The sequence below is a fragment of the Vicugna pacos genome, chromosome 9 (genome assembly GCF_048564905.1).
Source record: "Vicugna pacos chromosome 9, VicPac4, whole genome shotgun sequence".
Classification (NCBI taxonomy): Eukaryota; Metazoa; Chordata; class Mammalia; order Artiodactyla; family Camelidae; genus Vicugna; species Vicugna pacos.
In genome coordinates this window covers 54193325-54216149 of record NC_132995.1, presented here as the reverse complement: position 1 = coordinate 54216149, position 22825 = coordinate 54193325, and the positions used below count along the sequence as shown (strand labels likewise).

The 22825-nt window shown below is 44.8% G+C and overlaps 1 protein-coding gene, 2 long non-coding RNA genes and 2 other non-coding genes across 5 annotated transcripts in view; 2 read left to right on the top strand and 3 right to left on the bottom strand.

The window, feature by feature from the left end:
- The window catches only part of LOC140698212 (myomegalin-like), a 33734-nt gene extending 32676 nt beyond the window's left edge, over positions 1-1058 (top strand). The window contains 1 exon segment of the mRNA XM_072967858.1: positions 32-1058. Coding sequence (XP_072823959.1) covers positions 32-177 — 146 coding nt within the window. The 3' untranslated portion in view covers positions 178-1058.
- Positions 1-17840, bottom strand: part of LOC140698220 (uncharacterized) — a 40108-nt gene extending 22268 nt beyond the window's left edge. Inside the window, exons 1-2 of the long non-coding RNA XR_012075850.1 lie at positions 17685-17840; positions 16417-16637 (exon numbers count right to left, since the gene is read on the bottom strand). This is a non-coding gene — a long non-coding RNA (uncharacterized lncRNA). The remainder of the gene's footprint in view (positions 1-16416; positions 16638-17684) is intronic.
- On the bottom strand, positions 4175-6888 carry LOC140698225 (uncharacterized). The gene is made up of 2 exons (XR_012075857.1): positions 6842-6888; positions 4175-5898 (listed from the first exon to the last, which is right to left on the bottom strand). It is a non-coding gene; the product is annotated as an uncharacterized lncRNA (long non-coding RNA).
- On the bottom strand, positions 16038-16196 carry LOC140698575 (U1 spliceosomal RNA). The gene has a single exon (XR_012076380.1). It is a non-coding gene; the product is annotated as a U1 spliceosomal RNA (small nuclear RNA).
- A 119-nt stretch (positions 17841-17959) lies between the features above and the next one.
- On the top strand, positions 17960-18031 carry TRNAQ-CUG (transfer RNA glutamine (anticodon CUG)). Its single transcript has one exon. It is a non-coding gene; the product is annotated as a tRNA-Gln (tRNA).
- Positions 18032-22825: the final 4794 nt, after the last annotated feature.

Genomic DNA, 22825 nt, shown 5'->3' with positions numbered 1-22825 from the left:
CCTTCTTACTTTATGCAATTTTGGTCTCCAGGTAAAATCCCTAAGGGCAGTGCCGGGCTCTTCAGTCCTGTGACGCTTGCCTTCCAGGAGCCATGCAAGAAGCGAAGCCACCAGAGGTCCTTAAAACAGCAGGCAGGATGGGCCTGCCCCGCTTTTGCACAGCTCCCTGTCTGCTGAGGAGGATATGAGTCTCACTCCTCCACACCTGCTGGAGGGTCTGGAAGGAGTCCAAGATGACGCCTGGTGGGGCAGTGCCAAAAGGCAGTGGGCCTTTCCTGCAGCTGTGGAATAACCAGCCAAGGTCCACTTGGCCCAGCACTGAGCAAAACACGCATAGTTTGTAGAGGACTTCGTGACACTGCTTCTGGACGCCCCAGTGCCATGGGAACCAGCAACAGCACATTTCTCACCTCAGCTTGATCCTCAGATGGTCAACTCAGGGCAGACAGGACCTGCTTCCTAGGATCGGAGCTGTGGTTCTGACACTGGAGCCCCTCGGCAGATCTAAAAGCACACGACTGAGCGGCGATGCCCTGACAGACAGTGTTGACGGGGCCCCGATGACCTGACCGGGGGCCAGCACAGCTGGGTCGGTCAGGATTGGCGTCAGTCTACACTGCAGCACCCGAGTTCTTGGGATCCACGTGGTGAGAGCTTTGACTTGCAGATGCCATCTCATGCTTACCCTGGTACTTCCTATTTCTATTCTCATATGATCTCCAAAAGTTTACTGACCTCATTCTAAATTTGCTGTTCCATTTGGTCATCTTAACCTCCCTCTTGGATTTGGGGATGAATGGCCACACTAAGCCACTGAAAATCTTGAGTAAAGCAAACCAGTGATCACTTGTAAGTGACATGTGAGCACTCACCAGTTGTCCTAAAGCCTAGTCTGTGTCTTCACAGTGCTTTAGAATGTGTGTATGTGTATAAATGTATGATATATATTTATATATGTTGCTATAGTGGTACGTTGGAGGCCAATATAACTGGTGGACAGGGTTGGTGAGAGGAAATGAAACAGTCTTTTTGGTGGCTATTAAAGCAGAATGTGTATAAAGAAATAAAGTTGCTCTTTGCCTGCTTTATTTCCAATTTCTGCACTAGTCCCTAGGCTGAGTATGTAAGAATAGGAAAGACAGACTGGCATTAGGAAGCTCAGAGTCTGAGGCAGGATCAAGATGGCAAAGTAAGAGGAAATGAAGCTCACCTCACCACACAAACACACAAGAATATGACTATATGTGGAACAATTCTCACATAAAACTGCAGAATAGCAAAAGATCTCCTATATAACCAAGGCTGCGCGAAAGATCTCCACGTAACCAGGTAGGATGGGGGCAGAAGGCATCAGGTCAGGACCTGTGTCCCTGGGAGGGATCTGTAAGGAGGAGAAGGTCTATGCAGGTGGACCCTCACCCTGGGGAGTCAGCAGGTTGAGCCATCATCTGAGCATCCCAGTCCTGGGGTCCTACGTGGAGGAGACAGGCCCCCATGCCTCCTGGGAAATTCACTGAGACAGATGCTAGAAGGGCTGGAGAAGCCTAGGCTCTACTTACTTACCAAGGGTGCACATGCGCTGGCTTACAAATAGTCAGAGTGAGAGAGCCTTGCACTGGCAGCAGCCACCTTGCTTCACTTCCCAGTCAGAGGGGGGTGACCACTCCAGCCCCACTCACCCCATACCACAGCCTGCCACAGGATCTTGGCAAAGACTCGGTCTAGCTGCACAGAAACAGACTAGGGCACCTGGGGTGTGATCTGGGCAGGGTCTTGGAGGCCACAGTCCATGCATACACGGGGCGGTGGTAGTATTCACAGTGGACACTCTCAGCTTGCGCACAAGGCGGTACACAGGACCAGAGTGCCTAAGGGCTGACAGACAGGCCCTGGGAGAGAAGTCGTCTAGCTATGCAAGACAGCCCAGAGGGCCTGGGGTGTGGTCTGAGTGGGGCAGTGATGCCCATTGTCAATGCTCTTAGGCATACTCAGCAGGTCTCCCAGCAAGAGCACCCTACTCTACCCACCCCACACAGCAGCTTAGGGCTAGATCTGGGGCAGACAGGTCCTCAAAGAAGTTTGCAACAGAAGCAGCCCAGATCTCAAGTGGCAGCACAGCCACCTCAATTCCTGCAGCTACAACAGCCCAACCCCTTCCACACCACAGCCTTACACTAGATCTGGGCCAAATAAACAGAGAAAAGGACGCAGCCTTGGGCTGCTTTTGAGCGGAACTGTGAAAGCCTACACAGGCAGCATACACAGCCTCTGTGACCACGCAGGCGGCACCTGCTTCAGCCATCACCTCCTCTGGGGCAAGGCATGCACTCAAGGGCAACAGAGTCTGATCGAACCCAACCCTCAAGGCTTTTACTCCAACTGGGAGTGGACCCCACCCCTGACAGGGCAGTGACACAGAGCAGAGAGGAAGCCCCACCTCACATCCAGCCCAGGCTCTAGATACCACATCAACCACACCCCCCTGTAAGGGGATAATGGCGCACAAACCCTCAGAAAGGAGTGGCTGGCATCCATACTGAAACCAGCCCTCAAACCAGAAATACTGCATACACACAGTCTACACAGGGACACTCACTCATAAGAACACCCCTTCAAGACCACAGTAGATAACTGTTTCTCCTGAATCCATACAGAGACAAATAAAATGAAAAGACAGAGGAACTACTAGCAATTAAGAAAAAAGAAATCTGCTGAAAGAGCAAAGAATGAAACTTAGCTCACCAGTCTACTAGACCTCAGGTTCAAAGAGCAGATAATACAAATGCTAACTGAATTAAGAAGAATGGTCAATAGAAATGTAGGTCACTGTAACAAGGAACTACAAACTATAAAGATGAACCAATCAGAAATAGGCAATTCAATTGCCAAAGCAATACTGAAGAAAAAGAATGAAGCCGGAGGAATAACCAACCCCCCCAGACTGCAGACAATACTACAGAGATACAGTAAGCAAAACAGCGTGGTAGTGGCATAAAAACAGACATATGGATCCATGGGACAGAATACAGAGCCCAGAAATAAATCTACAAACCTATGGTCAATTAATCTTTGACTAAGGAGGCAAGACTATATAATGGAGAAAAGACAGTCTCTTCAGCAAGTGATGTTGGGAAAACTGGGCAGCAGCATGTAAGTCAATTAAGGTAGAACACTCCCTCACTCCAAACACAAAAATAAATGCAAAATGACTTAAAGGCTTAAATGTAAGACTAGACACGATTAATCTCCGAGAAGAAAACATAGGCAAAACATTATCTGATATAAATCTTAGCAATGTTCTCCTAGGGAAGTCTACCCAGGCAATAGAAATAAGAGCAAAAATTAACAAATGGGACTTCATTAAATATACAAGCTTTTGCACAGCAATGGAAACCATAGTGAAAACAAAAACAACAACCTACAGAATGGGAGAAAATATTTGCAAAAGGTGAGACTGACAAAGGCTTAATTTCTAGAATATATAAACAGCTCATACAACTTAATAATAAAATACAAACAACCCAATCCAGAAATGGGCAGAAGATCTAAACAAGCAATTCTCCAGTGAAGACATACAAATGGCCAATAGGCACATGAAAAAATGCTCAATATCACTCGCTATCAGAGAAATGCAAATCAAAACTACAATGAGGTATCACCTCACACCAGTCAGAATGCCCATCATTCAAAAGTCCACAGTAAATGCTGCAGAGGCTACGGAGAAAAGGGAACCCTCCTACACTGCTGATGGGAATGTAGTTTGGTGCAGCCATTGTGGAAAACAGTATGGAGATTCGTCAAAAGACTAAAAACAGATTTACCATATGATCCAGCAATCCCACTCCTGGGCATATATCCAGAGGGAAACTTAATTCAAAAAGATACATGACGCGGGAGGGTATAGCTCAGTGGCAGCATGCATGCTTAACATGGACGAGTTCTAGCGTTCAATCCCCAGTACCTCTTCTAAGAATAAACAAACAGATAAACCTAATTACCTCCCCCACAAAAAAAGAAAACAAAACAAAAAACAAACAAAAAGGTACACGCACTCCAGTGTTTATAGCAGCAATATTTACAATAGCCAAGACATGGAAGCAATCTAAATGTCCATTGACAGATGACTGGATAAAGAAGTCCTGGTATATTTATACAACGGAATACTACTCAGCCATAAAGAAGAGTAATTATTTTATTTTGCTGTCACTTGCAGCAACATGGATGGACTTGGAGATTGTCATTCTAAATGAAGTAAGCCAGAAAGAGAAAGAAAAATACCATATAATATCACTTACATGTGGAATCTAAAGGAAAAAAAAGAACTTATTTACAAAACAGACACACTCACAGACAGAAAATAAACTTATGGTCACCAGGTGGAGAAGGGGGTGGGAACGGACACACTGGGAGTTTGAGATTTGCAGATACTAACTAACATATATAAAATAGATAAACAAGTTCATACTGTATCTCACAGGGAACTATATTCAATATCTTGCAGTAACCTATGGTGAAAAAGAGTATCAAAATGAATATATGTATGTTCATGCATGACTGAAGCATTATACTTTACACTAGAAATTGACACATTGTAAACTGACTATACTTCAATAAAAATAGACTCTGCTTGCAGAATGGAAGCTGCCCTACTCTAAACCTCCCTTGACCTCATGCCGGACACACACACATACCCCAGCCTCCTCTGTCATCCTCCAGCCTCCTCTATTCCCACAAGAACAAACTCTCATCCCCCAACCCCACACCCACTGATGCCCTGATTCTGGGGAATCTTCCCTTTTTCTCTGGGTCTCCACAGACTTACACACAGATTCCTCACCAGCAGACAAACCCACATCTTGTGGTTCTGGAGACTCCAAATCACAGAAGCCTCCCAGGAGAAGAAGAAATGCAGGCCATGTGGGGTCACAGGGTCATCGTACAGAATATGAATCCAGCTGTCCTAAGTCATGCTAGGATGATATCTGTGAAGATGTCGAACTTGTTCAAAACAAACTCTGGGAAAGATCCTTGGTTCAAGTCATTGTTACATGGAATAAATTATACTATGAAATCCTACGTCAGGTGGTTAAATCCTCATTCTAAAGTCACAAATCAGCCTTAACGAGGGCAAAGCAGGTTTTAAGTGCTAATTACAAGAAATGAACAACGGACAGGCCCAGAAAGGAGAAGCTGCTTGGGCCAATGGCCAGGTAACATCCTGTATTAGTCAGCTTGGGCTGCCATAAAAAAAATACCATAGACTGGGTGGCTTAACCAGCGATCTGTTTTCACACATTCTGGAGGCTGGAGGTCCAAGATCAAGACTGAACTGTCCTGCCAATTCAGCTTCTGGTGAGAGCTCCCTTCCTGGCTTGCAGACAGCCCATGCCTCCCTGTGTCCTCACATGGTCTTTTCCTGAAGCTTATGCTGGAACAGGGTAGGAGCCCAAGCTTCCTGGTACTTTTCCTTGTAAGGACACTAATCCTATCAGATCAGGGCGCAAGTCAATGACTTTATTTAATCTTAATTACTTCCTTAATGGTCCCTTCTGCAAATACAGCCCACTGGGGATTAGGGTTCAAGATATGCATTTTTGGGGGGATGCATACATTCAGTTCATAACACCCTACCCAACCTCCTCCCCTTGTGAAGGTGTCTGCAGCTCTCAGCTCTGGCCCCTGGGAACTTCCCAGGGACTGACTGGGTCCTCAGATTCCTCTCCCAGCAGACTGTCTCCTTCTCTCTTCCCTGATGCAAATGCCTCGACATGGGCACAGCTGTTGGCTGGCTGGCACTCAAAGCAGCGGGCTGGGTGGCTTTCACCTGGCTGGCTTTCGGAAGAGAAGGGCTCCCACTCACTGACAAGCTTGCAGAAATGCGTTCACGGAAGAGAGTGCCTGTGTCAGAAGAATAACTCGTCCTTAATGTGTCCACATCCGAATCCCTGGAATTTGTGAATATGTTACTTGACATGGCAAAAGACACTGCAAGTGTGATTAAATTAAGGATCTTGAGATGGAGAGATTTTCCTGGACAGTCCAATGGAATCACAGGGGTCCAGGCGTATCAGAGAAAGAGGGAGGAAGGAGAGTCAGTGTCACAATAATGTGATGTGAGAATTACTCAATCAGCCATGACTGGCTTTGAAGATGGAAGGTGCTATGAGACAAGAACTTGGGCACACTGCATGTGCTGGAAAAGGCAAAGAAACAGACTCCCCTCCAAGTCTCCAGTGTGACCCTATTGTCACACTGAATTTAACCCAGCAAGATGCATCTCAGCCTTCTGATCCCCAGAACCATAAGCTACCAATGTGTGTTGTTTTAAGCCACAAAGTTCATGGTAATGTGTTACACTAGCAATTGGAAACTCGTAGAGTGAACACTGAGGGACAGAGAGAATTGAAAACCAGTTCTGGTGGCTATTTGTCATCATGGCTTTAAAACGACTACTCTAGTCCCAGAAATGTGAACTTTCAAACATTTCAATTCTCAGTGTAGATAATGTAAATAATACTGAATGATGTACCAACCATCCTCATAAAAAGAGTTGAAATCTTCACCCTGTGCTCAGGGATGAATGTCTAGTACCCTCGGAGGTTGGGTTGTGCACAGGTGTTATGTTTAGGATGCGGTTGCAGGGGTTTCAGTACCTAGTTTATAATGTTCTGCACAAGGCTGGCTGCAGGGTGTCAGGCATAGAAGGCTCTTTGGTCATATCTAGGCCATCTAGTATCCGAACCCCCTTTCCATGGATGAGGAACTTCTCACATTCTGAAACTCGAAGGATCACGTCCTTGCTTTCTTAGTTTTCCTAGGGACTAAGATGTGGGTATCTTACCAAGATCTAGCCCCTCCGCATCACAAAGAACTACTCCAGCTTTTGACATGAGTTGAGAGACTCAAGGAGTAGGCCCTGGGGCAATTCTTTCTGTCCCTTGCAAGAGCAGAATGTCCCCTCCCTCAAGATTCTTAGTTTAACATCAACCAGGTGTAGCAGAAGTCATGGAGCCATTGGTGGTGTCTAGTGTCCAGGGCCAGTAGTGTCACCTGGGCAAAGCTTACGTTTTATTTGGGACATTAGTGAGGCTTAAGGGAGGAGCCAGGATACATAGGAGTGTCTGGGGGGTAGGTGAGTGGGGGGAATGAAAAAAAGAAACCAAAACAAAGCAAAACAAAAAACCAGGTAGCTGAACATCAAAAGATTACTGTTAACTGAAGAAAAACAAGACATCTCAGGTTAATGAATTTAGTGCTCTTCTATATAGGGGAAGTTAGGAGATTCTGGGCCGAATGAAACTATTCCTTTGATGTGCACCTTAACTATCTAGGGCCAGTCTCCTGTTTTCCTCCCTCCTGAATCCCCTCAGGGTGCACCTTTAGGGGTAGCTGCAGAAGCTACTGGCTAGTTGGTCACAACATCCTTTGTTTCCTGATATGGAAGGTGACACCCTTTATCCGCAATATAAGTTGTATATTTGGATACATTGTTTTACAACTTCTACATTACTTTAATATAGAATTCCTTTCTTGATCACCCAGGACTAAAAGTAAGAACTCAAGGAGGTTGGCAAAATCCATCTCCATTTCACCATCAATGGGTGGGCTCCTTAAGTGGGTGGCAATCGGGCAGGTTCTCTGGGAGGGTGGGAGGGGAGATGAGGACCCAGGAGCAGGGCGTGAGTTGGAGGAGAGGAGCTGCCTAAGAGGTCAGGAATGGGGTGGGGCTGATGCAAACCTTGAAGTGCAGTGGTATAATTCCAGGTGATTGCCTGCCATGGGCCATGGAATTCCTCCAGAGGCAAGATCTCCCTGCTGCTTTTGTGCCTCTGTCCCCTCAGTTGCTCCCTCACACCTCTCTCTCTCAACTCTCCCAGGATCTCCACCAAGGTGATCCTAGCTTGCTTATTCCCTTTGGCTTTTACCTGGTGCCCCTGGTCTTTCTGTGCCACCTGGAGGGCTACCCTGACTAGGTGCTCTGCCTTGTAGAGTCCAGAGGCTGAAGGCACAGGCACATGGTTGTGGGGTGATCCCTTACACAAGCTGTGACATCGGAACAGGCTCTAAGGCACCACTTTCAGACATTAGGTTGAGGCACCCCAAAGCTCAGCGTTCACCGCCAAATCACAGGCTGCCTCCACCCTTTCATCTGGGATTGTCACCTTCTTTCCCCAATCCCCTCACCTCCACTATCCCATAACCTTGTTTCAGAACACTACTTTCAATCTCCCCTCCAGCCCCGCTGCAGATGATCCCTGCTCTCTCGTCTAGCCCCAAGCACTATTAATCTGCTTTCTGCCTCCACAACTTTGTCATTCCTGGACATTTCGTGTAAGTCAGTATGTAATGCTTTGTAACTAGCTTCTTTCACTCAGCAGTGTTTCTCAGGTTCATTCATGCTCTAGTTTGAATTGGACTTCTTTCTTTTTTATTACTGAGTAGAATTCCATTGTACAGATATTCCCCATTTTGTGTAACTACATTCACCAGTTGATGTGCTTCTGAGTTGTTTCCAGTTTTTTGCTAGGATGAAAATACTGCTACTCATGTTGCTGAACAATCTTGTGTGGGCCTCTGTTTTCATTTCTCTTGAATACATTTATAGGAGTGGAATTGCTGGGTTTATGGTGAGCTTGTGTTTAACTCTTAAGAAACTGTCAAAGTGGTCTGCGAAGTGGCTGTATCATTTTACATTCCCACCAGCAATATCTGAGGGTTCAGTTTCTCTGCATTCTCACAAACACTTGGTATTGTCTATCCTATTTGAACATAGTCACAGCAGTTGGTGTAAAGTGTTGTTTTAATGTGTATTTCCCTACTGGCCAATGGCACTAAGCACCTTTTTATATGCTGTAAGCGTATCTGTCTTCTTTGGGAAAACGTCTACTCAAGTCTTTGGCTGGTTTGAAAAACTGGGTTGCATCTTTCTATTGAGTTGAAATAGTTCTCTAGGTATTAAGAATCACATTCCTTCATTGCATATTTGATCTGCAAATATTTTCTCCTAGTCTGTGGTTTGTGTTTTCACTTTCTTAGTGGTGTCTTTTGATGTCTGTATTGTCGTTTTGTTGTAGTGTCTTAGAAAACTTTGGGCAACTCAAATGTACAATGATTGTTTTCCTTATGTATCCTCTTGAAGTTTTACTTCAGGTCTTACATTTAGATCTGCGATCCACTTTGAGTTAACTGCTGTGTGTGTTGTGATTTCAAGCAAAGTCTCCTGGGGTGCTTTGTCCTGATAGCTGCAGGAGAACTTCGGGTAAGTTACCTTTAAGGGTTAATCTCCTCCAGGCCAGAACACTGAGAGTTCGCATTTGTGCACCTGTTATCAAGTGCCTAAGTGCCTTGGAAAGGGTGAAATAACTGGCTTCTAGTGGTCATACTCTCTGGGACTGGGAACAAAGTAGCTCCAGGAGCCAAATGAGTCCTACTCAGAGGAGGCCTTGGTTGCAAAACCATAGCAAAGGCTGGAGAGGCTTACACAGAAAGGAGAAAAGGGAACCAGGTGTTCTGGGTTGGGCTTCTACAGGGTCTCCTACTGGGTGGATGGAAAGGAGAACTTGCACCCAGCAGGAACACACTGAGTATGTGCCTGGAGGGGTCGGAGCACAGTTCTCTAGAAGTTTTTGCCAGTGTGAAAGTAGTGTGTGTGTTTCACCTTGTCCATTCTAAGGTGTGTGGTTGGGGAATCTGGAGGTACTCCCCCTAAGGAAAGCACAGGGGAACTGCCTAGGGTCCTGCCAGATCAAGAGCCATTCTGGGCTCTGTCAGAATTCTATGTGTGGCCTTACATTTCTTGAGCTCGACCTGGAGACTCTACACTTTGAAGATCTCTGGGTTTCCTGTGTGTGCTAAAGGTACACTAGCAGACAACAGCTGACACGCTGAGCACCTAACTACATAAAGAAACATAATATTATGTATATACACCACATTACTTATGATGACTGCAGTGGTCTCACTGAAAATGTGGATGGCTGATTGAAACGTCTGCTTTTCAACACAGGTAATGGGAACAAAAGTGGAAAGTATAAGTTAACAGTTTAAGTTATTGTGTCCTCAGAAAGAATTTGCTGGCAACTGAATTGTAGACTCCACCCAAAAATTTCCTATGTTCTGCAGGTAATTTTTGGGAGGGGGAGGGTGCTTAAGGGAAAATGCAATTCTACAACTCAGTATAACATAACATAACTAACTTAATATCTTTCACATTTCACACACTTTTCCTTTCATTTTTTCTGTCCCTACATGCCATGCTGAAGTCTAAACATGTTTGTACCGAGGAGGCTGATAACAATACAAGACAGACAAAATCCGTACCATTACATTTGGAAGTGCATATTCCTAATGGTCCTGTAGGCTGGTTGATACCAGCATGTAGCCAAATTGTAGCTAACTCTGAACGCAGCTTCATGATAATCATGTGTAAGCTTCTGCTGGTCCCACCTCTAGGTTAAGCAGTACTTCTGAGCTGGCTCCATCCCTGGAGGAAGGATGTAAGTCAACCAGGATATAAATGGACATGGGAGGAAAGCAGAGTCTAAAGAAGGCACAGTCATAAGTGGTAGTGATGCCAGAGAGCACTGGGATCATGCAGTACTAAGAATAACATGCTTAGCTATCCTCCTGAAATCTGGCACCAACCAACGGGCAATGCGGAGAGAAACCATTGTACCTTTTCTCAGAGAAAGAAAATTGAATTCCTGCTGATTTACAAGCTATGCCTAAAATCTCCACCTAGACAATATGGGGACAGAAGAGAAACTGTTCCTTCTAGTTGCTATTATTTCCCTTCAGTGGGGGATGGTGTGGAGGGTAAGAAAAGTATCCCAGTCAGTTTGCCCTGTAAACATCTGGTGAAGAACCTCCTGGCAAATACACTAATGGTAGTTACTATTGGGAGAGTCCTTCCATATGGAATGTCAGTAGGATGTATCTGGTCTGTGTTGGACTATTTAAGGGGTCAAACCGAGAATGTGTGCACTTAAGTGGCCTTGTTTCCTGGAGACTGTCACATCAATTAAGTAAGGATCAGTCTAGGAGGTGACCCACAGAAGCTCCATTTTGTGTAAGTGATGACCTCATACATCACGCAGAGACCATATATGCTCAATTTGGGCCAGAGCATTTCCCAGTGTGGGAAGAAGGTTCTTGCAATTAACTAGTGCTGGTGATCTCAGATTCTTTGTGTCTTTGCTTATCCTTCACAATTAAGTCTATACTTGAAAATGTGAGTAAACCTCAATAGCGGGCAAGAGATATGATTTTTATGTTTTTCATGTTATCTCCATTTCAGGTAGATGTGGTCCTATGCAATTCACTGATCGTTTTTTAAAAAAATCACTGTTTTAACTTTTGAAAAAGTCACTGTTGGCCAAAGTCAAACCAGGCTAATCAATGTACAAAGTTATTGACAGATCATGAATTAAATACTTCATGGCCTTTGTAACCAAATATTTTGCTAAAGTGCCTTCCCAAATCATTGATTGTTCTTTTGCAGGTACCCATTGGCAACTCCGAAAGCCCAAAGCCATATTTCCCTGATACCCTGGGGTCACTGTCATCAAACTTCAGTCACTTGAACCTACAAATGGAAGGTCTCTGCATTATTACATGATCTTAGAGGCAGAGACATATGTACATCTTATTTAAGTGCATGAAGAGACTCCTGTTTCTCTGTGGACCAGTGGAGTTGAGCAGCACTCTTTGTACCCAATAAATCACCTCAGACTTTTTTTCTCAAAAAGTTCTGATTTTTCTATTCATATTAACAGTTTAACACAGAAAATATGCTACTTTGAGTCCTACTGCAAAAATGATTTCCTTTGTGCAGGTAACTAAAAAATAAATCATCACTCTGGAAACTATCTTTTCCCCACTGAGCAAGATCTAGCTAGGAGTTTGGAGGCTTTTAATAACTTCTTTGGTACTTAATTGCTTAATATATGGCATGTGGGGTTAAGGCTGTTTTTAATAGCACTTCAAAAAATTCATGCAATATGACTTTAGGCAACTTCCTTAACTTTGATTAGGTTTCAGTCACCTCAGCTTCAAAAGAATTTGGACAACTATCTTTTTCTATCACAATGTACTTTCCACAGCTTCCTCCCTCAGCAATATCGTCCCACAGTTTGTATGGGGGTTGTGATGGAGGTGGGGCCCCAACTTGGAAAAGTAATCTGCTCACTCCTTCCTTCACTTAGTCATGAATGCTCAGTGGAACACTTAAAGGTTGTGGCCATTGTTACCCTTGTGGAATCACCAGCCTAGCCAATCCCAGCAGAGTTATAGAGACACACATATCTGGGAAACCTCCCACGTTTCAGGCTCGCAAACCATGGGTGGGTTAGAAGATGACTCTTTTTCCCTGGGTAATCCTTAAGCTCATTCATCTGTTACTTGAACAGCTGGTGGTTCGAGCCCAATAATGATACTCTTTTTTCACTGATCCTAGGTCTTTTAAAGCTGTGTTTGTCCTGAACAATCTCTCTCAACAACCTTCTCTCTGATTCTTATCCTCAATCTCTCTCTTTCAATCAGTTGTGGAAAAATCCTGCCTGAACTCCTAAGGTTCATATTAGTTACTGAAGGGTTTGGTAGAAAGAATAGTTTTTTAAGGGTAAAAGAGACATTTCTCCGGCACCTGAAATAGTGTCATTCACTTCACAAAGACAGATAAAATTCTATTCAACCTTTCCTGGAGCTCTGAGCCCAGAAACCAGGACATCACAAGAAGTGTAAGGGTGGTGGGTTCATTAGAGGAAGTGGCCAATGCTGCCTAGGGATTACCTCAGTGTTTGCCCTGATCCCCGCTTCTCTTTTTGCCAGCAGCTGGTGACATCTCCTGGCCCAACCACCCTGGTTCTCAGCCAGATTTCAGCCTCTCAGGATACACCTAACACCTGGGTTCCATGTTGGCGCAGAATACTCAATATTGCTGACACCTGTCACTACTGTCTATGTCCTGGCCGGAAGGAGAAATAAAGAGCCAACTTATGTAAGTTTTATAGTTTCATCCTTGTCATAATGATCAGGGATATGTCTTCCTTCTGAAAAGGTAAATGCCTTCCAGAATTCAAATTCTCTCCCCACCTCAAAAATAATTTAAATATTGGTCGTATTTCAAGAATTATACAACTTGGTATTTTACCCCAGAATTTTAGGTACAAGAACTAAAGTAAAAAATGATTAAAGCAACCTCCAAGTTTGCAGTGAGAATGTGGTGGGGTCTGGCAGTAAAACCCTGGCTTTCTGACAGTCAAGTGGTTGGTATGTTCTTTGTTCTCTTAAAAACAGTAACCTAACATGCCTAGTTTTACTCCTCTATCCTATCACATTCTATAAAACATAACATCTCTGCTCATCTAGATAACTTGGATTCTAAGTTAGTTCAGCTCCATAAATGCATTTCTGGAGCCACTATGGCTGAAACATTGGCTAATTCCACTGGGATACAGAGTGAGGGTACATATTCCTTATGGAAGAGAGTTTAAAGATGACTGTTCCCAGCTCAGCCTGGGTAACTGTAGACAGAATGAGAACAGCAGGAACCAAAGGGCCCAACCTGGTAGAAGGGGAGACAAGGATAAGGAGCAATGACTCAGTGTCCTCAACTCAGTGAGGTCCACCAGGCTACTTTCCAGTTTCCGTTTCCCTGCCCTGGTTGGAATCTGTCTCCAGGTGGCAAACTGGAGCCATTGTAGGGTTCACTCATTTGTTCTTAATTTCTCAGGGATCACTCACTAACCTTTATTGCCTCATGCCTAGTCTCTTGAAAAGCTTTGCTTCCTATATTTTGTGCAGTTTGTTGTTGTTGTTTTGCTTTATTATTTCAGGCAGGAGAAGAAACTCACTTTCTATTACTCTGCATTCACATGGCACCCTTCTTTAAAAATCAAACTTGGAAAATGTCTAGCAAGATTCTGAAAAGAGACCTTCAGAGAATAAATAACCCAGCCACAACCCGGGTGAAACTGTGAACTGTATTTTAAGGGAAACCCTTAAAACTTGACTGGTAAGAGGTTAATATCCAAAATATATAAACAGGTTATACAAAAAAACCAAACAACCTAATAGAAAAAAATGAGCAAAGACCTGAATAGACATTTTTCCAAACAGGACATGCAGAAGGCCAACAGTCACGTGAAAAGATGTTCACACCACTAATCATCAGGGAAATCCAATTCCAAACCACAATGAGATATCATCTCACAACTGTCAAAATGGAATCCTCAAAAAGAACACGAACAACAAATATTGGTGAGGATGTGGAGAAAAGGAAACCTTTGTACGCTGGTGGGGAGAATATAAATTGGTACAGCCACTGTGGAAAACAATATGGAGATTTCTCAAAAACCTGAAAATACAATTACCGTAAGACCCATCAATTCTACTCCTGGGTATACACAAAAACCCGATACTACTAACTCAAAATGATACATGTACCTCAGTGTTCATAGTAGTGTTATTTACAATTGCCAAGATATGGATGCAACCTAAGTGTCCATCAAGAGATGAATGGATGAAGAAGATGTGGTGTATATATATATATATATATATATATATATATACACACACACACACACACACACACACTGGAATACTACTCACCTATAAGAAAGAATGAAAATTTGCAATTTGCGACAACATGGATGGACTTGGATTTGGAGGGTATTTTGCAAAGTAAAATAAGTCAGACAGAGAAAACTAAATACTGTGTGCTATCACCTATAGGTGGAATCTAAAAAATACAACAAAACACTGAATATAACAAAAAAGAAACAGACTCATAGATATAGACAATAAACCAGTGGTTACCACTAAGGAGAGGGAAGGGAGGAGGGCAAGACGGGGTAGGGGATTAAGAAGTACAAACTATTATGTGTAAAATAAGCTAAAAGGGCATATTGTATAACACAGGGAATATACCCAACATTTTATAACTAAAAATGAGGAATAAGATTTAAATTGTGAATCATTGTATTGTACATGTAACTTTTATAATACTGTACATCAACTATGCTTCAATAAAAAAGTAAACAAACAAACAAACAAACAAACCTTGTATTTTAAAAGCAATGTAGCTCTTCCAAAGACTTTTTGCTTAACTCTATGTTGGGGAGTGCAGAAGCCAGATAACTCCTTGCCCAAAGGCTGAGGGGATGTTCCTTTGAGCTATGTAATGAAAACCCAGTCCTTCGTGACTAGATCTGCCTCTTTAAAAGCAAGTCAGCCTTGAGTATTTCTATTCTCCAAAAGGTCCTTCAAAATAAAGATGGACATAACTACAAAGCTGCCCAATGGAAAGCCCTGGCTTTCATGGGGTATCTCTTAGGAAACATTGGTCCTAGGCTGAGTTATGTTACCAAGGGAGCCAGGGAGAAAAAGTGCATCTTTCAAATCCATGCGCTACAACCCAGGCACTGATGGGGGGCAAAGATTCCCAGAGTCTCTCTCAGGAACTTCACTGTGTTGTTCCAAAGAGAACCCAGAAAATACCACTCACAAGCTCTTTCTCCTCTCATTGGTAGAAAATGTTCCCGTGTCTCACCATGCAGGGGACACAGTGCTGGATACTACTCTTTGTGAGTTGGGGCTATTGCCATGGACATTATAAAAGAGAAAAGAAATTAGGGAAAGCCAGGTAGGCTATCAGAAACACCTGTCCTGCCCTGGCTGGGAGAGGCAGTCATCTGACCACATAGGTCTCCCTGAGTTCAGGATCTCTGGTAGTGTTTCTGTAGTAAAGAAGTAAGCTGGTCCACTCTTCTTCCAGCAAAACATGGGGAGTGGAACTGACTGCCCTGAAATAAAGTGTTCTTGGTGTCCTAGCACCCTAATTCTCACAAACCTTGATGGTTGTCAATTCACAGTCTGGCACCTGAAAGGAATACAGCATTTTCTCCCCTACAGCAACTTGCAACGGAAGCAGGAAAATCTACCCTCCGGGAAAATTGGTCTAGTAAATGCCCCCCGCCCCGAGTCTTCTGAAACTACACAATATGTTCAAACAGTCTATGTTTTTAACCATTAATTCTCAGGGGAGAACTCAAACACAGTCCCCTACTACCACAAATTGGGTATGTGAGTCTCCCACATTTGGGGAAATCGCAGGGTTCAGCACATCCACATTGCAATGGATAAGCCTAGCTTTGGAAAACCAGCTTGGTGATCATGCTATCCACCTGCCCTTGTACCAGACTGATGCAAGATACTTAACAATAGAAGAAATTGTGTGAGGGAGAAGAGCACGAGAGAGGACTCTGTACTTTCTGCTCAATTTATCTGTAATCTAAAATTGTTCTAAAAAGTAACATCCTTCATTAAAAAAAAAAAATTGAAAGACTCAAGCTCAAATCAAAGTGTTGGTGGCATTCTGTAATTGCTGGTTAATACTGAGGGTTGAGGTGCACCAACCTGGAATCTGGTATGTTGGTGATTTCCATGCCCTTCCTTCAGCCTCCATCAGCATGGCAGGTCCTGTGGAATCCACAGGTCCCATCAGGTAGGTCAAGGTGTGGTTGGGGCTCCAGATGGTGAAGAGAGACCAGCGGTATCTGCTGAGACTTGGAGAATCCGTCGCGCTGGGCGGAACTCCCTCAATACCCAGGAGGACTGAGCTTCCACAGCCACCGAACCTGCCACCACAGAGCAAAGCTACTGAGGACAAGAACCGAGAGCCACAGGAGGAGGTCGCTGCCTGAAGCATAAAAGCAGCTCAGGAGGGAGGCTTGGTAAATTGGGAGACCCAGAAACAGGAAAATGACTGGAAGTTAAGACTAGAACGTTCCGTGCTGGGCTGGAAGCACAGGTCTTCCAATTAGCAGTCATGGGCTCCTGCTGCGCTCAGAGCAGGATTATAACACCTTATGCTGTTGCCACGTGGAGGGAACCTGCTCCCCAAACACTCCCTCGTCGGCTGAAAGCTCATTCAGACCCACCTGCGATGGACACCCGGGTCTTGACTGGGGCATGTTGGGGCCCCGACACAAGCGAGCGGCACTTGACGCCACATCGCGGGGCCCAGGGCCGTGGCCGCCTGCTCCCCGCTGCCCCGGAGCCCCCTCACGTGACGACCCCGCCTCTCGGGCTGAAGTCCCTTAAGAGCCACCTTCCCTGCGCTCACCCGGCCCGCCGCACCCTCCGCGGAAAGGGAGGCTGTGAAAGGCTATCCAAACAGGCCGCTCTTGGAAACTCAAACTGGCAGCTCAAGCCCTTAAACGTCCCGAGCACAGAAACTTCTAGGGGTCCCCGGGAACCGCACGGAGCTCCCCACCCGGGATCGAGCGGCGCCTTCAGTCTTGGGGACGCGGGAGGCCGAGGAGGGGTGACCTGGAAAACTGAAGAGGAGAAAAGCGAGGGAGGAAACAGCCCAGAAGAAACACTGTCACCTGCTCCCCCCGACGCGCCCCCCCCCCCCACCTCAGGGCGGGAGCGGCGAGCTTCTGGCGGGGCTCCGCGTAGGGGCCTCTGGGGTTCCAACACGACCCCCAACAGACAGAGGACTCTATCTCCTATAGAAGCGGCGGGGCTTGTACCCTTTCCACCTCGGGTCCCAGGGCAGGGCAATCCCAGGAAGCCCCAAGGCTGTTCTGAGGGTCCTCAGAGCTCCCAAGGCGGCGGGAGGAGATACAAGAGGAAAGGAACACTTTTTGTTTATTGTTTTTCCCTGGCGGGAGCCTTACCTCAGGGAATAAAACTCTAGAAATCCCGGCAGAGCAGGTGGATTTGGCGGAAGATTTAAAAGCCCTGCCTGTGGATCATCCCCGAGTGGATGCCGTCTCAGCCACGACGTCGAACCTACGGGAACGCGCCGAGGGAAGGCGAGTGAGGCGCCTCCTGGCGTCGCGGAGGAAGCGGGCTCGGGGCGGGGCGAGCGAGCGCCGGGCAGGAGGCGGGTCCTGCGCCCGCGGGGCTGCGCGCCGCCTGGCTCAGCGGGGGAGGGGGCGGGCCGGCCTGCGGTTCCATGGTGTAATGGTGAGCACTCTGGACTCTGAATCCAGCGATCCGAGTTCGAGTCTCGGTGGAACCTTACTTTTAGGCCCGGCCCAACAGTGTTTTATCACGCAGCCCCAACTCCGCTGCTGCCGGAAAGCGAACTGGCGCCTCAGGTAAGCGCTGAGTGGACGTGCTGTCCCGCTCCCGCCTCCCCCTTTGTGCCGCTCTCGGTATACGAGCTCCCCGAGCCAGCGAGCCACTGCCTCCCACCGCCGCCTGAAAGCCGCGTCCCCCGCGTTTTGCCGCCTCCTCCTGAGAAGTAGGGGTGCCGGAAACGGGCTTTTCAGGGTGGCTGCATCCTGGCAGCGGGCAGGTGGGGGAACCCAGCCCGGGGTGTCCCCGCTGCACCCGCGCGACTGTGCCCGTCGCGGACATAGGAGGCCCCGGCCCGGCCACTAAGGGCGAAGAGACACAGCCAGTGCCACCCCCTCGTCGGGTCACCCTGGGTTTCAGGGGTAAAGGGCAGAGGCTGCGCCTTCTGAACACTGCACAGTGAGCTGCTACACACCACACGTCCTGTAACAGCGCCATCGTCCGTCCCTGTGAATAAATGGTCGGTGTGAGGGCTGTGATCTCGCGGATCCGCCACGAGGAGGCCTGTGTCTCAGTTTTCGGCTTCACGGTTGCAGACCTGAATTGGAAGTTCTGGGTTTCTTTCAGATGCCGTATTTCATTCCAAATTTTCATTGATTTCTTCTGGCTTATTCCGATTTTGTTCAGAATTTCTTAGTCCTACGTCCTCATTGGATATGAAAAGCTGCAGTTAAGCTAAAATTTAAAACTTCACTCCTGAAATCTCCTTTCATCCCAAGCCCAGCCAGAAAGAGAACAGGCCTTGGGTTTTAGAGTCTGTGGAGATCAGGGTTCCCTGACCCATCTCTCCCCGGGCATTTGAGACACTTGCAGATCTTATACTCAAGGGTAGACCATACTTGATCACACCTTCCTTGCTTAGATTTGAGTTGGAAACCACATTTCTTTTTTTCTTTTTTATGATTCCAAAAGTAAGTCAAATTTTGTTCTGTTTTTATAATTCACGTATAGTCAGTTTACAATGTTGTGTTGATTTCTGGTGTATAGCCTAAAGTTTCAGTCATACATATAAACAGGTATATTCGTTTTCAAATTCTTTTTCATTATAGCTTAATATAAGATATGGAATATAGTTCCCTATAACTTATTTGCTTACTTTATATATAGTAGTTAATATTTGCAATTGCAAACTCCCAATTTATTCCTTCCAACCCCCACTGAATAAAATTGGAAGTATCACCCCTAGCCATTGAAAATGAGCCGGTGCACCCCTTTTGTGGAACTGCAATGTGGATAAGAACTATACCAAGAGACTAACACTAAAACACAGTAATTTATGTGTACCCAATGACAGTAACCAAACCAGAAACTGCTTTCCTCCATTGTGGCATTAGCAAAATCTTTGCTATATCTTTAATCTTTTGTCCATATACTATGGGGAAATGCAATGAGGCTTTCTAGGATATTGTATTTCTACTACTGAAAGAGTCCTTAAAACAAAAAATGATTGCTTTCAGACACAGAAGTTTCAATATTAAGCCTGTAGTTCTGAATTTGAATTGTAATGTTGGTGACTGTAGGTGAATACATGAACACACACACTATGAATACATATTTCCTAGCTCTGTCCACTGGGAAGGCCTAAATAAACCAATTCCAATGAGTATCTCTGGGATATTCAGTTTGTTCTGTGAATGCTCTGTTTGACATAAAGACATCAGAGTCTTATAGAAAGGACTGAGTCCAGGTCAGGGGCAGTAAATATTTAAGATGAAACAGAAACAGCTTGTCCCAGTGACATCATGAAAGGTCTCAAAGACTATTAGAATCTTAGCAAAAGGACGCAGGGGTCAGGGTAAGTTCACCTTCACTGCTGAAAGAGTGGACAGTTGGACTATCAGGAAGGACTCTATAGCAATGCATTGAAAGACTTCAGTGTGATTGAAACCTTGATTTCATATGAGCACAGGAAAACAAAGAAAGAAAAAGCAAAGAAACTAATTGGTGACCACACACAATGTTGAGGAATTAGCTCATTAAGCTGCAGGCTGTCCCACTAAGTGTACAGACTTTACGATTTCGGGGAAGTTTCTCACTATACAAGTGTCCAGGTAAGTAACTCGTGATGATGGAATAGCACCATTTTGCTCCACACAATCAGTTAATGGATCAAAGGGCTGCTAATATCCTTAGAAGAATCAAAAAGGACATGTTATGCCTCCTGATCAGAGAGCACACACCCCTTTTGAGGTGATCTTGCCAACAGGTGAAACATGAACCTGGTAAGTCTCTATATCTCCCAGGACCATCACAGTGGCGACTAGACCCATGGGGCTACTGGATATTTAGAATATGGCTGGCAGGACTGAGGAACTGGATTTTAATTCTACTTAATTGGAATTCACTTAAATGTAAATTTTAAAACAGAGTATGTAAAAATTTTCCTACTCAATACAATTTTAATACTTTAGAATTACTGTTCTTTTAATATGCAGCAATAGATACTCAAGTATCTTATGTATAAGATTGTTTCTCAATTATGGTGTACTTCTTGGTTTTCAGTGTAGCTACTAGAAAAAGTTTAAATACATATGTGGCGTGTACCTTCTTTCTATTAGGACAATGCTGCTCTGGATGTATACCCAGGGCCTAAACTCACGCTGTGGGCTACTAGAGAAAAACACGGCTGTAATTTCAGTAAATAAATTGCAAACATAGGAGAGCAAGAGATCAAGGAACACAGCGGGAGCAGGAGCAGCAAGAGAGAGAGAAGGAAAGAAGGAGGGAGGGAGCGAGGACCTCAGGAGAAACGTATATGCAGGGACTTAACACATATCTTACTGATTACACTTTGTGGATTTGTTTTTGGAACCCCCAAAAAGAAACTAACTTAAAAACAACCATGGGAGCTTTGAACACTGTCTATTTTATGATATTCAAAAGTTTGAGTCCATTTACCAACAGCAGTAATACTATGATACAAATTTCAGAAAGAGTCCTCACGGAGGGGAACACAGTGCTGTAATTCCAGATGAAGTGTGAGGTCTGACATTTACTTCAATAATACAGGAAAAGGTAAGTAGGTGGGATTGTAGTGAAATAAGTTCCACCAGTACTTGATAATTGTGGAAGATGGCTTACAAAGATGGGGATGTTCTGTTCTTTCTAATTCTTTTATGTTGTATTTTTCTGTTATTTCTGCTGTTGTTGTTTGATGTCCTGTCAATTTTTGTGTCCTATTGAAATTCTGCATTTGAAATTGAATGATGAGAGATAACAAGTCCACCACGATGATGGGAGCTGAATGCCTCAACACCGATTTCAGAGGGCTAGGGATTAAGCTAGAGTCAATGACACCATGCAGAACACTTCCCCTGAAGAACCAGGGGCCACAGAACACTGGACTCCTGGTGGTTTGTATTTAGCCAGGGCTTGGGGCTACACACCAGTAGAGGGAGCAGCCAAGACTGTACACACAGAGGAGAGGACAGCAGGGAGGGAATCCTAAGGAGGGAACGCAGGAAAAATTACCTACAAATGAGCAAGGGGACAAACTCACAGCATGCCTGAGACCTGGTGGACTACAGCTCTGACGACTGGGGAGTTGCCAGGAAGGGGTTGGGCAGTGCAGAGGACCAGAGGGTGACAGTCTTCAGGAGGCACAATTGTGGGGGCCACGGTGAGACCTGGATGAAGGTAATGTCCTTTGCATGCTTGTAGTGAAGAGAAAGAATGAAGCAACCAGTAGAAATTCAAGGTCCAACTGGAAGAAAATAGAATCTCAGAACCAGGAGACACACCATGCCTTTCCTCAAAAGCTATCATCTGCTAAAGTAATTGCACAAGACAAAGAGATCTAGACAAAACAAACTGACTAAGCTGCTTAAAGATTCATCAGATCCCACCTACAACTGCTGTGTCTCACACAGGTCAATCCTACTCTGGTGGAAATGAAAATCACAGAGCAGACATTTCTTCTAAGTTGACATTAGAGAAAAACAAAAATAGAGTTAGAGATTTCAGCTCATGAAAAGACTTCTCTCAAAATCAAACAAAAACAAGAAAAATATGAAACAGGAACTATTTCTAAAATAAATATTCTAAACTAAACCTATTTTAGATCCAGATACACACACACACACACACACACACACACACACACACACACACACACACACTCAGACTCACACGGACAAGAAAGGGAACCCAGAACACAAACTAGACACGATAAGGAAACGAGAATTGGCAGTAATTAGGGAAAAACTGAAGTAAAGAAAAATCTCTGAAAAACAGGCTCAATGAAAATGTATAAAGAATTTTACATGCCTACAATCATAGGGCACATTGAATTCAAAAATGAAAGCTTTGAACAGAAAGGGAATGGATCAAAGATACTGGGAAGGGGTCAGAGAGAAAGTCATAGATATCTGGGAGAAATAGACTGGCATGTTCAACTTTAACACCCATCCTATTAGGGCTGAATGATTTGTTTTTTAAAGAAAAAAATTCCTGTGAAGCTCCAGACCTCCCTTGGCACCGAGTAGGAGAAAATCAGATTACATTCCACGTCTCAACACATCTACCGAGGAGGACAATGTTTTCTAAAAACTCAACGCAAGTCATTGTGGGCACGTCCTTCATATTCAGCCAAGCTGTCCATGTATCAAAGCAAGAGAAAATGAGTAGATAATACGCAAAAGTTAAGGAGCCCACATTTCCACCATTAGAAATCCTGAAGAATGAACGCTACATGTCAAGAAGTGACCGAGGAAAGTCTGACTTTTGAACACCTGGT